This window comes from Citrus sinensis, chromosome 9 (genome assembly GCF_022201045.2).
Source record: "Citrus sinensis cultivar Valencia sweet orange chromosome 9, DVS_A1.0, whole genome shotgun sequence".
In the NCBI taxonomy this organism is placed as follows: domain Eukaryota; kingdom Viridiplantae; phylum Streptophyta; class Magnoliopsida; order Sapindales; family Rutaceae; genus Citrus; species Citrus sinensis.
The window spans coordinates 26,742,498-26,756,508 of record NC_068564.1 but is presented as its reverse complement, the minus strand read 5'-3'; the positions used below and the strand labels follow the sequence as shown (position 1 = coordinate 26,756,508).

The 14,011-nt window shown below is 35.8% G+C and overlaps 4 protein-coding genes across 5 annotated transcripts; 3 read left to right on the top strand and 1 right to left on the bottom strand.

The window, feature by feature from the left end:
- The first annotated feature begins 94 nt into the window (after nt 1-94).
- LOC127899956 (uncharacterized) lies at nt 95-2,104 on the top strand. Its single transcript, XM_052434126.1, has one exon. The coding sequence runs from the start codon at nt 95-97 to the stop codon at nt 2,102-2,104; it is 2,010 nt and encodes a 669-aa protein (XP_052290086.1).
- A 1,777-nt stretch (nt 2,105-3,881) lies between these two features.
- On the top strand, nt 3,882-5,024 carry LOC107176678 (receptor-like protein EIX2). Its single transcript, XM_015529496.1, has one exon. The coding sequence runs from the start codon at nt 3,882-3,884 to the stop codon at nt 5,022-5,024; it is 1,143 nt and encodes a 380-aa protein (XP_015384982.1).
- A 5,356-nt stretch (nt 5,025-10,380) lies between these two features.
- Nucleotides 10,381-11,854, top strand: LOC102613071 (protein FAR1-RELATED SEQUENCE 5-like). The gene is made up of 2 exons (XM_052434125.1): nt 10,381-11,584; nt 11,826-11,854. Exons 1-2 carry the CDS (start codon nt 10,381-10,383, stop codon nt 11,852-11,854), a joined length of 1,233 nt encoding a protein of 410 aa, XP_052290085.1.
- Nucleotides 11,855-12,025: 171 nt separating this feature from the next.
- On the bottom strand, nt 12,026-14,011 carry LOC127899994 (uncharacterized). 2 transcript variants are annotated; one of them, XR_008051893.1, is made up of 4 exons: nt 13,495-14,011; nt 12,951-13,060; nt 12,809-12,863; nt 12,041-12,715 (listed from the first exon to the last, which is right to left on the bottom strand). XR_008051893.1 is itself a non-coding variant. In XM_052434220.1 (3 exons), the coding sequence occupies exons 2-3, from the start codon at nt 12,963-12,965 to the stop codon at nt 12,041-12,043; spliced, it is 690 nt and encodes a 229-aa protein (XP_052290180.1). In that variant the 5' UTR covers nt 12,966-13,060; nt 13,495-13,987; the 3' UTR covers nt 12,026-12,040. The 2 variants fall into 2 exon arrangements, 1 of the variants encoding a protein (XP_052290180.1); XM_052434220.1 differs by lacking the exon at nt 12,809-12,863 and having other exon boundaries at nt 12,026-12,715; nt 13,495-13,987.

Below are 14,011 nucleotides of genomic sequence, written 5' to 3'. Positions count from 1 at the left end.
TCGGATTGGTTCAAAGAATTTGGTTCTTGGCTGGAATATAGTATAAAAGAAGAGTCTGCATATTGTCTTTTTTGTTATCTTTTCAAAGAAGATAATGGTGATCAAGCAGGTAGTGATACTTTTACTGGGAAAGGATTTAAAAATTGGAAAAAAAAAAGAAAAATTAAAGATTCATGAAGGAGGTGTCAATAGTGCCCATAATCGAGCTAGGCAGAAATGTGAAAGGTTGATGAATCAGAAACAACATATTGCAACATTTTTTGAAAGACAATCCGAGAAAACTCAAAGTGAATATGAAACTCGCTTGAATGTTGTTGTTGATTGTATTCGATTTCTTTTAAATCAAGGGCTAGCATTTCGTGGGCATGATGAGTCTGATGGTTCAAGCAACAAAGGGAATTTTCTTGAGCTTTTACACTTCCTTGCTGATCATAATGAAGATATTAATGCTGTTACTTTCAAAAATACTCCTCTAAATCTGCAAATGACATCTCCAAAGATCCAAAAAGACATTGTAAGTTGTGTTGCAACTGAAACTACTAATGCTATTATTAGAGAGATGGATGGTGCATTATTTTCTATTCTAATTGATGAGTCTCGTGATATATCTACAAAAGAGCAAATGGCTGTTGTATTACGTTATGTGGATAAGAATGGATATGTGGTTGAACGTTTTGTAGGCATTGAACATGTTTCTAGCACTACAGCTGCCTCACTTAAAGAATCTCTTGACAATATGTTTTCAAGGTTTGGATTGAGTTTGTCAATGTTACGTGGGCAAGGTTATGATGGGGCAAGTAATATGCAGGGTGAGTTTAATGGTTTGAAAACGCTCATTTTAGAGGAGAATGAATCTGCTTATTATGTTCATTGTTTTGCTCATCAACTTCAGTTAGCTCTTATTTCCGTGGCAAAAAAGCATGAGGAAGTTAATTCTTTATTCAATTTAGTTTCAATGCTAGTTAATGTTGTTGGAGTGTCAGCTAAACGTCGTGACATTCTACATGAGAAACATGCTCTTGCAGTTATTGAAGCATTAGGTAAAGGCGAGCTTTCAAGTGGACAAGGTTTAAATCAGGAGATTACTTTAAAGCGTCCTGCTGATACACGCTGGTCTTCTCATTATGGTACGTTAATGAGCATAATTTCTATGTTTCCATCTGTGGTTGATGTGCTTGAGGTAATTGAAGTTGAAGGAAATTCTGAACAAAGATTTCAAGCTAATACGCTATTGAAGTTGATGCAATCATTTGATTTTGTATTTTGTTTATTCTTAATGAAAAATATTCTTGGCTATGCAAATGAATTGTCACGAGCACTACAAAGGAAAGATCAAGATATTTTGAATGCTGTAAAATTGGTTGAAGTTTATAAGCATAACCTTCAGAAGTTGAGAGATAGTGGATGGGATTCTTTATTTGGTCAAGTTTCTACTTTCTGTAGCAAGCATGATATCGATGTTTTAGATATGGATGATTTGTTTTTAATTCCAGGGCGATCACGCCGTAAAGCTCGAGAGATCACAAATTTACATCGGTATCGAGTTGAGTTATTTTATGCTGTCTTAGACATGCAACTTCAAGAGCTAAATAATCGTTTCAATGAGTCAAATACTCAGTTGCTTATTTGTTTGGCTTGTCTATATCCAAATGATTTGTTTGCAGCTTTTGACAAGGAAAAATTACTGCGACTTGCTGAATTTTATCCTAAAGATTTTTCTGCAATAGATCTTATAGCACTTGAGATGCAACTTGATGTATACATTATGGATTTACGATCTAGTGCAGAATTTTCAGAATTGAAAGGGATTGGTGAACTTGCAAGGACAATGGTTAAGACTAAAAAGGACAAAGTGTACCCGTTAGTTTACCAATTGGTTACATTGGCTTTAATTCTACCTGTAGCTACTGCCACTGTAGAAAGAGTATTTTCAGCCATGAATTTTGTGAAGAATCGACTTCGAAACCGGATGGGTGATCAATGGCTGAATGATAACTTAGTTGTATACATAGAAAAAGATGTATTTGCTTGTATTGACAATGAAGATATTATTCGACGTTTTCAAAATATGAAAACACGTCGAGAACAGTTGAAGAAGTTTTAAAAATGATTATGTCAATAAAATTGAATATTTTACTTATTATTTTTTCAGTTGGCTTTTATTATCTTGTCGAATTTTTTTATCAATTTATATTAAGCCCCTTCTGAATTTATTTCCTGGGTCCGCCACTGGTTTCAACAACTTATCCGGTCCCTTACCTCTTGTTTCATTCAATGTGTATGTTGGGGAAAAATTAGATTTTTAAATTTTTATAAAACCTTTTGAAGATCGCTCTCATATAATATATAAGAATTTGTATTCTAGAAATCGTACCTTGAAAATCCGAGTTGGCTTTTTCTGCTGAAGTGATTTAGGCTCCTAGATCACGATCCGCCACCACCACTCCTGTTAGATCACGATCCGTCACCACCACGCTTGTTAGATCACGAACTGTCTCCAATGATCTTCTAGGTTATGACTCAGGTTCGATCTGCACTTAACGTGTGGACGCCTTTATCACTACCAAAGTAACTAGCACGAGAAAATTTTTCTCTGATCTGTATAAAGTGGCTTCTCCCTTTTCTTTTAGAGAAAATAAGCCTTATATATCTCCTTTTAGTGAAAATCCTAGGCTCCAAATAATGCCCTAAATAAAACTCACGTTACTTTTCATTTAATAGGGGATCCACCATGTAAAATAACATAAGGCCCCTTACACATAAGCTAATTAAATAGAGCCTCCCACTAAATGATATATTTAGGCTTTTGACCCAAATAGCTAGTTATCTTGCTTATTAGTCCAGTAGTGGTGCAGTCAATTAAATGAGCTAACCCGGGGATCATTTGAGAACATACAATAGTGGCTATAACAATTAAGCCTGTAATTAAACTAGCCTAATTATTTAATTCCAAATCTACTCCACTAAAAGATTGGAACTGACTTCCATAATTGTATGCTCGAATAATAATTCGTCCCCAGCCACATTGATTTCTTTACTGCACAATCCTTTGTACCACATCGTTAATTAAATTGATATCTCAACTGTCCAATCAATTTAATAACATCTTATTCCTTGATCCTTACTGGTTTTCTCTAATGATCATTTTCAACATACTAAATATGTTGACACACTCTGGCCAGAGAATTCTATAATCAAGTGCCGAAAACCCATCAAGAGATGTGTTGTACAAATTCTATATTGTTAATCCATAACTCCAATACTCATAATTGCTCCCACCAAGATACCGGGTAATCTTGACCACAAGTATGTGTCGTGCCCATTGGTAACTCAAATGGAATAACAATTACAATCATGAAATCATAATTAACTCAAGATTAAGATTACAGTAAAATCAATGCCTATGAGATTTAATAAGTCTGACAGTTATTACAAAGTTAATTAAATTTCATATGTGATCCTGTTCAATGTAGTCGTACTACATCAATAAATTCATACATGATTAAGACAAATCATTCAATGAATTTATTACAGTCTATACCTAAATAAAGTGCCCAACTTTATTTATCAACTGCAAACTAAATTTATTTAATCATAAGATAACTTATATTTATGTCTTCTGTGAATCCACATGGTGATCACATAAATACATATAATATGATTAAATGGACTTTAATACAAATATTAATGCAATTAAGATATTTGAATAAAATACCTCATTTATTTTATTAATCAGAAAAATTGTTTATTACAATTAAATAAACACATATGCTTTTAAAGAGCATATTTTCCCAACAGTGTATGCTCTTGACCTTTCAAACAATTCCTTGTCAGGATCCATTTCTCATTTCGTGTGTGATGGGATCAATCAATTGAAGGGAATGCGAATTCTCAAACTTGGTGAAAATCATTTTTCAGGGAAAATACCTGATTGCTGGATGAATTGGTTAGATTTGTTGGTCTTGAATTTAGGCAACAATAATTTTACCGGTAACATTCCAATCTCTTTGGGAATGTTAAGTTCCCTTCAATCATTAAACCTTCGGAAAAATTCTCTCTCCGGACAAATACCAGCGTCATTTCAGAATTGCACAAAGCTGGTAATGCTGGACATTGGTGAAAATGAGTTTGTAGGAAATGTTCCAACATGGATTGGAATAAGATTTTCAAGCTTAATGATCCTCAACCTTCGTTCAAATAAGTTTCGTGGTGTTTTACCAAACCAACTCTGTGGTCTAACTTCTTTGCATGTCTTAGACCTTGCTGATAACCATCTTTCTGGGAGCATACCAAAATGTATCAGTAACATCAGTTCCATGGTGACTGCGAATTTTTCAATAGGCACTGATGTACAATATCCAAGTGTTTCCACAGGAAAGTATGTTGAGGATGCATTACTTGTGCTGAAAGGAAAAGCAGTTGAATATAACACAATTCTTAAGTTGATGAGACTTATCGACCTCTCCAAAAATAAGTTTTCAGGAGAGATTCCGTCGGAAATAATGAATCTCAGAGCATTGGTGTCATTGGATTTGTCTTGCAACTCTTTCACCGGAAGAATTCCTAATAGCATTGGTGCTTTGGAATCAATATTGTCTATTGATTTCTCTGCAAATCAACTTTATGGTGAAATCCCCCAGAGTATTTCAAGTTTGACATTTTTGAGTCGTTTGAACTTGTCTAATAATAACTTGAGTGGGAAAATTCCTTTAAGCACACAGCTTCAAAGTTTTGATCCCTCATCTTTTACTGGAAATCGACTCTGTGGTTCTCCACTTCCTAACAACTGTTTTGTGGCTGCTCCAGCACCACACAATGAAAGTGAAGATGATATTGACGGAAATGATGATGGTGATGAAGATGAAGTGAATTGGTTCTATGTAAGCTTGGCTTTGGGATTTGTAGTTGGCTTCTGGTTTGTGATGGGTCCTTTATTTGTCAGTAGGAAATGGAGGTCTATGTATTATCATTTCCTTGCTAGACTTGGCGACAAAAATTTTTGGGTTGTGAGAAAATGTTGGTAGATGTTTTCATTTTGAAGCTTTTGTTTATTTGTCCTAAGCACGCTCTTTTTTTTTTCCCTTAAGTTCGTCTTATGTAATTTGATCAGCCAATAAATGAGAAGGTACTTGTGTTGAGTCATTTGCTGACTCCAATATTTGAAGTCACCCACAGAAATTTCAAACATTTAAAACTGTCAAAATATGTATGATATCAAACTAGGGTAATTTATAAAATTTTATTTTAATTTTTTCCATCAAACACTAATTAAAAGACTCACAGAATAAATAGGTACTGTCAAACACTTGGCATTAAAGTCCGGTACTAAAGTTTTCTACCCCCAGATCAAAATTAAAAACAATTGCCATCCAACATTGTTGCAGAAATTTACTAGCATAATGCAAAGATCCAAGATATGATTCCAAGGGAGCTTCACAATTTACGTTCTGTAGAAATGGAAATCCAGCACTACATAAAAAGAATTTATACTCAACTAATAAACAGACAGCTGGTTATAACCCCAGTATATGCATATACTTTACAGATAATTCCCCTGAAACAAACTGGCAATTAAAAGATGCAAAATATGAAACAGAAGAAGCAAAAGCATGTATGTATCATCAGCTAATCAAGCAATCAAAGACTTTAACCATGTAATATTCCAACATACAAATTTGGACACCTAAGTCCAATACAATAACAACTCAATTAAATCTAAAACATAGTTTTTATGTGACTGCTTACAGAACATCAGTGTTCCACCAAACATTCAAGTGCCGAATACGTACAAAGTGCTGAAGGTAAATAGAATGAAGATGAGATACTTACTCTAATACTAAGGCTGGCTTTTATAATGAAATTTCCCTGCTTTTAGCTTTGCAACGACCGCCTCAAGCCTACTAATCCACTCTTCGAGATGCAATATCTGTCGCTTACTCATATCACAGCAGTCACACTTGCTTCCCCCTCCTTCACCATTTTGAATCCTCACCATATCATGAGATGGATTACCTGCTTTACCATCAGTTGAATCTTCCACAGCCATCTCTGATCCAACATTAACTGGTACATTCTTCATAATCTTTTTCACCGATTCTGTCTCAGGTGGGATAACTTTAACAACCTCCCACTCTGCAGTTGAAGAAAAAGCTTCAGATTGATCAGGCAGATTTTCGGCATTGGCAACACGTTCATTCCAGAAACCATCATGCTTTTTCCTAGACTTCATTAGTTCTGCTATGGTCAGACAATCTTCTTCAGTGGAATCAGTTGTAACCACATGATTAGATTTGGGAGGAAAACAAGGAGGAACATTAGCATCTTTCTTCACTTCTAGACCCAGTGATGGCCTATTTGAAGGTAATTCAACAGAGGCAGATTCAGTTTTCTTTTGTTTTGAAAGCTCAACTAGCTTTTGATGTTTCTTCGGAGGACAAACAAGAGCAAGAGAGAAATCACCGTCTATGTTCTTCCTTTTTGATGTCTTTGGTGATCTTTCCAAGCTCTTCAACGCAAAATGAGAACATGTAGAGGCAGCAGCATCCCTTTCCTTCATTCTCTTTGCTTTCTTAGGGTTCTTTTTTAAACCATGGAAACTATTTTCTCTCTTTCCTTTTGATCCCTTTGGTATTATCTTAGACCTCAAGAGATTTCTTTCTTGTGGCAAAGCACCATCACTTGTGCTTTGCAGACGTGACAGTGATTTCTTCCACCGCTTCAAGTATCTGGTAGTACGACCTGCCTCGTAATGCCTGGAAGGTATGTACAATTTAGCGTAAGTGACAAGCTTACAGAAAGAACTACATGCAGATTTAGGGCTCTCATTTGCTGGAGCAACACAAGCTGGAAGGTCTTGGTCCATCCCAAATTGCCTTGTGATTCTGTGTGGAAAGTACTGCTCTACATGGTCCAGCCCAAGTAGCTCCGAAACCCTCAAGCATTGACCCCATGATTGTAATTCTTCAGGCAGGTCACCATCAACCAGTACCCTCATTTCCTTCTCTCCATAAAACATAGGCACCTTCCAGTTATTTAGTTTTCACATAGGTACACCAATCAGAACACTCCCAGGATGAATCTAGAACCATCCTCACATTCTCATCTCCCATCATTAATTTGTGCCACTGAGCAAATCTTGGCTCACCTCTCATGATCAAACTAGGCTCAGGTCTCAAATCTTTAAACCTCTCCCTAGCCCATATTTGAACTAACTGAAACGGTGACCATATAGTAATCTCTAACTTCCTATTTTCATCTTCCCAACTGTCTACCAAACTTAAAGCAACAATCTTTTCTTTTAAAAAACTCAAATCTATATAAATGCCAGCAAGAACAGCTGGCACATGTGCAATTCTAGTCCCTCTAGCTAATTTTACAGCAATTGGAAAAACAGATCTGCTAATTACAGAATTGGAGTTTGGAAAAACAAACCTCGATAGCCACAGGGAAAGAAAGGCTTCATGTTCAATTTCGCTCCCACTATCCATGAATTTAGCCATCCACTTACCATGTTACGGCTTCTTAGCTGTACTCCTATTGAGTTCCTTTGCGGCTTGATTCAATTTCTCTTGTGTTTCCATCAGCTCATCTGTTTCAAGAGGGCTAAAAACAGGGGAACCCAAAACAGACTACCCTGCAATCATCATGTCCTCTAATGTAATGGTAGCTTCACCCCATGAAAAAATGAAACTTTTGGTCTCCGGACACCATTTCTTTGCAAGACCAAGAATCAAATCATAGTTTATCCGAATTTCATTGGTCGAATTCAAGATTGCTTCATGTATACCGGCTTTCTTCCATGTAGATTCACACAGACCAGCCATCCTTCCAACCCAAGCTTTCCATTTCTTTTGTGGCGGCCTCCATCCGTGAAAGTTTACATTTAAAGGCCAACTTTTGGGTTCAAAAATGGGGGCCAAGGAGGAAAGACAGTGAGTAGGAAGCTCAAAAACTTGGCCTTTAATGAAGTTGATGCAAGGTTTGAGCAAATGGCCAAGTCTCTTTGTAGGCTTTGGACCACCATTGGGTGAAATCATGAGCTCCTCTCTCACTTCAAACCCATTGTCTTCTTCTAATTCCTCCATTGCTGAAACCTCACAAATAAAATATTGTCTCAACAACAGACGAGTTTGTGTGATGAGTTTGTGGGTTTTAACTTTTAAGCGTTCGGTGTGTTTAGGCTTTCAAGAAGAGGGAATGTCAAACCTTCGGCTTCCCCGAGAAAAAAGAGAATTGTTTCAAACCTTCGGCTTCACAGATAACCGTTAATAGCATAAACTTGATGTCGTTGGCTTGAATCTTTCGGACATGGCTATGATGCAGGGACTCAAAGTCCCTGTATCATAGAGGGGGTCAATAAATTGACCCCCTAGTTGTTTGGCTGCCATCTGGCCGCCAAACAACTTTTATGACTGGCAGCAACCGGTTTTCCAGTCGGTTGCTGCCATTAATATGTATTTTTTAAAAAAATAAATTAAAATATAAAATATAAAAAATAAATAAATTTTTTAAAAATAATAATAATAAATAAAAAAGGATAAGTAAAGTAAAAATAGAAAAAAATTTTATTAAAAATAATTTAAAAAATGAAGTAAAATGTGTGTTAACATAAGGACAAAAATTAAATTTATTTTCTATGAAATATGTCTCATATTTAACGTTTCAAGTTTTATATTTTATGTTTTATGTTTCATGTAACAATTTTTTAAATACCCCAAAATTTTTCTTTCTTGCCCCTTGTTTCATGTTTACGTTTTACGTTTCATGTTTGTTGTTCTACGTTTCATGTTTGATGTTGTAAGTTTACTACTACAGACGTAGTCATATTTTATGTTCGCGATTGCAAAATTTAAGTAAGATGTTTCATATTTGCTGTTTAATGTTTCATGTAATAATTTTTCAAGTACCCCAAATTTTTTCTTTTTTGCCCCTGTTTCATGTTTACGTTCCACGTTTCATGTTTGTTGCTCTACGTTTCATGTTTGTTGTTCTACGTTTCATGTTTGACATTGTATGTTCACTGTTACCGAGGTACTCATATTTTATGTTCGTTGTTGCATATTTTAAGTAAGATGTTTCATGTTTGATGTTTAATGTTTCATGTAATAATTTTTCAAATACCCCAAATTTTTTCATTTTTGCCCCCGTTTCATGTTTACGTTCCACGTTTCATGTTTGTTGTTCTACATTTCATGTTTTTTGTTCTACGTTTCATGTTTGACGTTGTATGTTCACTGTTACCGAGGTACTCATATATTATGTTCGCTGTTGCATATTTTAAGTAAGATGTTTCATGTTTGTTGTTTAATGTTTCATGTAATAATTTTTCAAATACCCCAAATATTTTCTTTTTTACCCCCGTTTCATGTTTACGTTCCACTTTTCATGTTTGTTGTTCTACGTTTCATGTTTGACGTTGTATGTTCACTATTACCGAGGTACTCATATTTTATGTTCGTTGTTGCATATTTTAAGTAAGATGTTTCATGTTTGCTGTTTAATGTTTCATGTAATAATTTTTCAAATACCCCAAATTTTTTCTTTTTTGCCCCTGTTTCATGTTTACGTTCCACGTTTCATGTTTGCTGTTCTACGTTTCATGTTTTCTGTTCTACGTTTCATGTTTGACGTTGTATGTTCACTGTTACCGAGGTACTCATATGTTATGTTCGTTGTTGCATATTTTAAGTAAGATGTTTCATGTTTGTTGTTTAATATTTCATGTAATAATTTTTCAAATACCCCAAATATTTTCTTTTTTGCCCCCGTTTCATGTTTACATTCCACGTTTCATGTTTACTGTTCTACGTTTCATGTTTGACGTTGTATGTTCACTGTTACTGAAGTACTCATATTTTGTGTTCGCTGTTGCATATTTTAAGTAAGATGTTTCATGTTTGTTGTTTATTGTTCCATGTACGTATTTTTGAAATGTACTAATTTTTTTCACCTATTCTATAGTATATTTATTGTTGCATTTATAACTCACTAACTATTGAACCAATTAATGGCATTATTCCTTCCTTCATAAATATACCTATGTGTGTGTGTGTATATATATATATATATATATATATATATTTCCATTTTAAATGCCACCTACCTACCATAACTCACTCACCTTGAATCAACATTTTCTTTCGCCTGCATAGCTACTACAGGTGCAAATTTCAGCCATTGCAAAATCTCAGTGTTGTTTCTCAAGTAAGTGTTTATGACTTAAATATTTGTTTTATCTCAATTTTATTTTTATTTTTTAATATATGAATGACATTAAAATGATGCTGGATGAATGTGGATTGATTTTTAAAAATATACCCATTGTCATTGTATTTTATTTGTTTTGTCAAATTTTGTGCTATTACCTTTCAAGATTTACAGATGAGTAAATCCTGTGATAATCTTAAGTTACCTTGGACCAATATACTTGGAGCTCAGTTTGATTCAGTAAAAGATGCAGATGCATGGTACATGAACTATTCAAGATTGGTTGGTTTTAGTGTTAGAAAAAATGAGCTTCGTCGTTCTAAGTCTGGACAAACTATGATCCGTCGGTGGGTTTGTAATTTGGAAGGATATAGGGCTGAAAAATATTTGGCAAATGATAATAGAGTGCGGGAACCACGACCAATAACGCGTACAGGTTGTAAAGCATCGTTTCGAGTGAATTACGACAATTCTAGTGGCAAGTATACTGTGACAGAATTTAAAACTGAGCACAATCATCCGTTGACTTCTCCGAATGAAGTACATCTCCTTCGTTCACATCGGCATGTTAGTGAAGGAGATCTTGCTCAAGCTAAGGCATTGAGGCATGTTGGCGTGAAAACATGCCAAGTTGTGGATTACATGGGTGATCAAGTTGGGGGTTCACATAATCTCAGGTTCAAGCGTAAGGATTTGCAAAATAGATTAGATGCAGATAGACGAGCTGAAATTGGTGATACTGATTCCGTGGCAACTATAGCATATTTCACGGCAAAATCTGATAATGATCCTGGTCTATATCATGAGTACACATTAGATGATCAAAATAGGTTAAGAAACTTGTTTTGGACTGACTACATGGCACGGTATGATTATGAATGCTTCGGTGATGTTTTGGCTTTTAATGCGACATACAAAACTAATGCATATCATAAACCACTTGTGACCCTTGTTGGCACTAACCATCATCGTAGGACTACAGTTTTTGGATTTGGCCTATTGGGCGACAAGACCGTTGAATCATACACATGGTTACTCCAAACTTTTTTGTCTGCTATGGGTAATCGAAAGCCGAAGTCCGTGATTACTGATGGCGATAAAGCAATGTCAAAGGCAATTAAGACAGTTTTTGTTGGAGCTACTCACCGTCTTTGTTGCTGGCATTTAGAGAGAAATGCACAAGCAAATATTAAAAACGAAGACTTCACTCGTAAATTCCGTGATCTTATGTTGACAGGCATGAGTGCAGGTGAATTTGACCTGTGGTGGTTTGCTTTAGTTGATGAATTTAAGCTACACGAACATGGTTGGGTTAAACAAATGTATGCAAAGCGACATAAATGGGCCGAAGCTTTTCTTAAAGGAACATTTTTTGCTGGTACGCGAAGCACTCAACGGTGTAAAAGTATTCATTGTTATCTCAATCATTTTCTGCAGTACATGTTAAAATTATATGAATTTGTGCTACAAATTGATCGCGCACTTCGCAACATTCGGACCACCGAAGTTCAAGATGAGTTTAAAACAAAATTTAGTACTCCTGTGTTGACCACACACTTACGCAGCCTAGAAAAGCATGCTACAAATGTTTTCCCAATTAGCATATTTCATTGGATTAGGGAAGAAATTCGTCAAGAAGCCACTTTGATTCAGTTTGAAGCCTTGAACTGCACTGATACTAACTACTACACGCTGACACAATTTGGGAATTTAGACATAAAGTGGACAGTGGTATATAATAAACCCACTAACAAAATCGATTGCTCTTGTCAACTGATGGATTCTGCTGGAATCCCATGTCGACACATGTTTCATGTCATGAAAGTGGAACAATTTAGAAACATTCCTGATAATATGAATTTGTATCTTTCAGTGCACGAAGATACAACAGATTAATGTATATTGCACTTGTGGGACATAATATGGTTCCCAACGCAAAAAGACTAAAAAGTATCTTAAATTCATCATCAGAAGTTGAAGTATTCATTAGCCTTTTTTTCACTTCCGCTATATGAATTCCTCTAGGTCCACTACTATACACTACACGCAAGTCAGTTATATCAACTGCTTGGTCATTTAAGTCCACACGTGTGCCTCCATCTCTAACCCCCATTATAGTTGCAAACACTGTAGGGCTTAAATTGTATTCTTTCCCATGTAGAATTATACTTTGCCTACCTACATCACATTGTTGAATTAGTGCTGCACATAACTCTTGTCTTAAGTGTCCACATTTTAGGTCAAGTAGACTTCCTAAGCCGGTTTCATTCACTGCTACTTGTTGGTCACTTGAAAAAGATGAAACCACATCGGAGAATGAGGCTACACGACATCGAGATAGAAGGTTGCCACCATCAGTCTTCTCCACATCAGATTCCTTAATATTTTTACTCGTACCACTATTTTCACCACTATTTGAGCTAGATATCTCATTCATATTACTAACCATCCATTGATGCCTCTCCTCGGGGGTTAATTTCTTCCAATTTTGTGCAATATCAACTCTAACCTACAACAATGATAATATATATACGATCAGTGGCATATCATTTTAGGCAAGAGAAAATTGAATATCCAGCAGGTCATTTTTTTTGCTACATACCGTTTTATCCACCTTTTCTACCCCTAATAGCCTTAGTCGTTTTGCTTCTGCCTTACTGTGATCAATATTTTAAGTTACATTAATTAAAAAAATTGAATCTTTTAACATAATGGGTACATAAATGCATATAAATTATACTTACAAATAGTATATCCATGCTTTTTTTTTTCACTGCTTGCTTTTCTTGCCATAATGATTTTTCTTTCGATTTTTCCTCTTACCATCAACAGATTCCATGTGTTCTTGTAAAATCTACAAGAAAGCAGTTAATAAACAACACTTACTGCCTCTCGCACACGTGTTGGTGCGACGGTGCCTATCGCACCAAAACACACCTCACACGTGCGATGGGCATTAACCGAAATGCATCTTGCATCAAACGAATGCATACGCCAAACTATCACACAAAGCTACCACACTCGAATGGCCAAGTCTAATTTTTTTCATCATCGAATTATTATAAAAAAATTTGAAAACACGGCTACAGCATTTTGTCAACAAAAAAAAATTAACCTATTATCTTAAAAGATGAAAAATAGTTCTATAGTTCTTTGTGGCATTTTGTCAAATATTATGTAAGCATTATATTTCTACACTATCATTAACAAATCGTTTTCCCCAAATATAACAAATTATAGATCTAAATCACTTTAACAAATACAAGGCTAAGTTTAAAGTTCAGTAACCTTGATAAGAAGAGTGAAAGTCGGAGCTGGGAGCTAGAGCGAAAGTGAGAACAAGTTCGGGCGTGAGTGTGAGTTGGAAGAAAAGCCAAGACTAACAGCAACAGCAACGGCGAGAATGGGAGCCTGGGTGTGAGCAAGAGCGGGAGCGAGAGTGTGAGCCGGAGTGGGAGTGGGAGCGGGAGTGTGAGCCGGAGTGGGAGAGTGACCAAGAACGAGACTGTGACAGTGTGAGGAATGACAAAGATCTGCTCAATGTTCGGGGGGGAGAAAGGAGAAAGAGAGGGAGAAAGGGAGGGAGAAAGAGAGGAAGGGAGGGGAAAATGTTTTTGATTCAACCGGTTGCCTTATTTTTTTCCTGTTTTTGTTCATTTTTTCTCTTTTTTTTAAAATTAAAACCACAACCGTTGGATTCAAACAAGCTGAATCCAACAGTTTAAGTTTGGCCCCTGCACCATACAGGGATTTTATGCGCTGCATGGTAGCCGTGTCCGAATCTTGATCATCGAGATTGACTTGT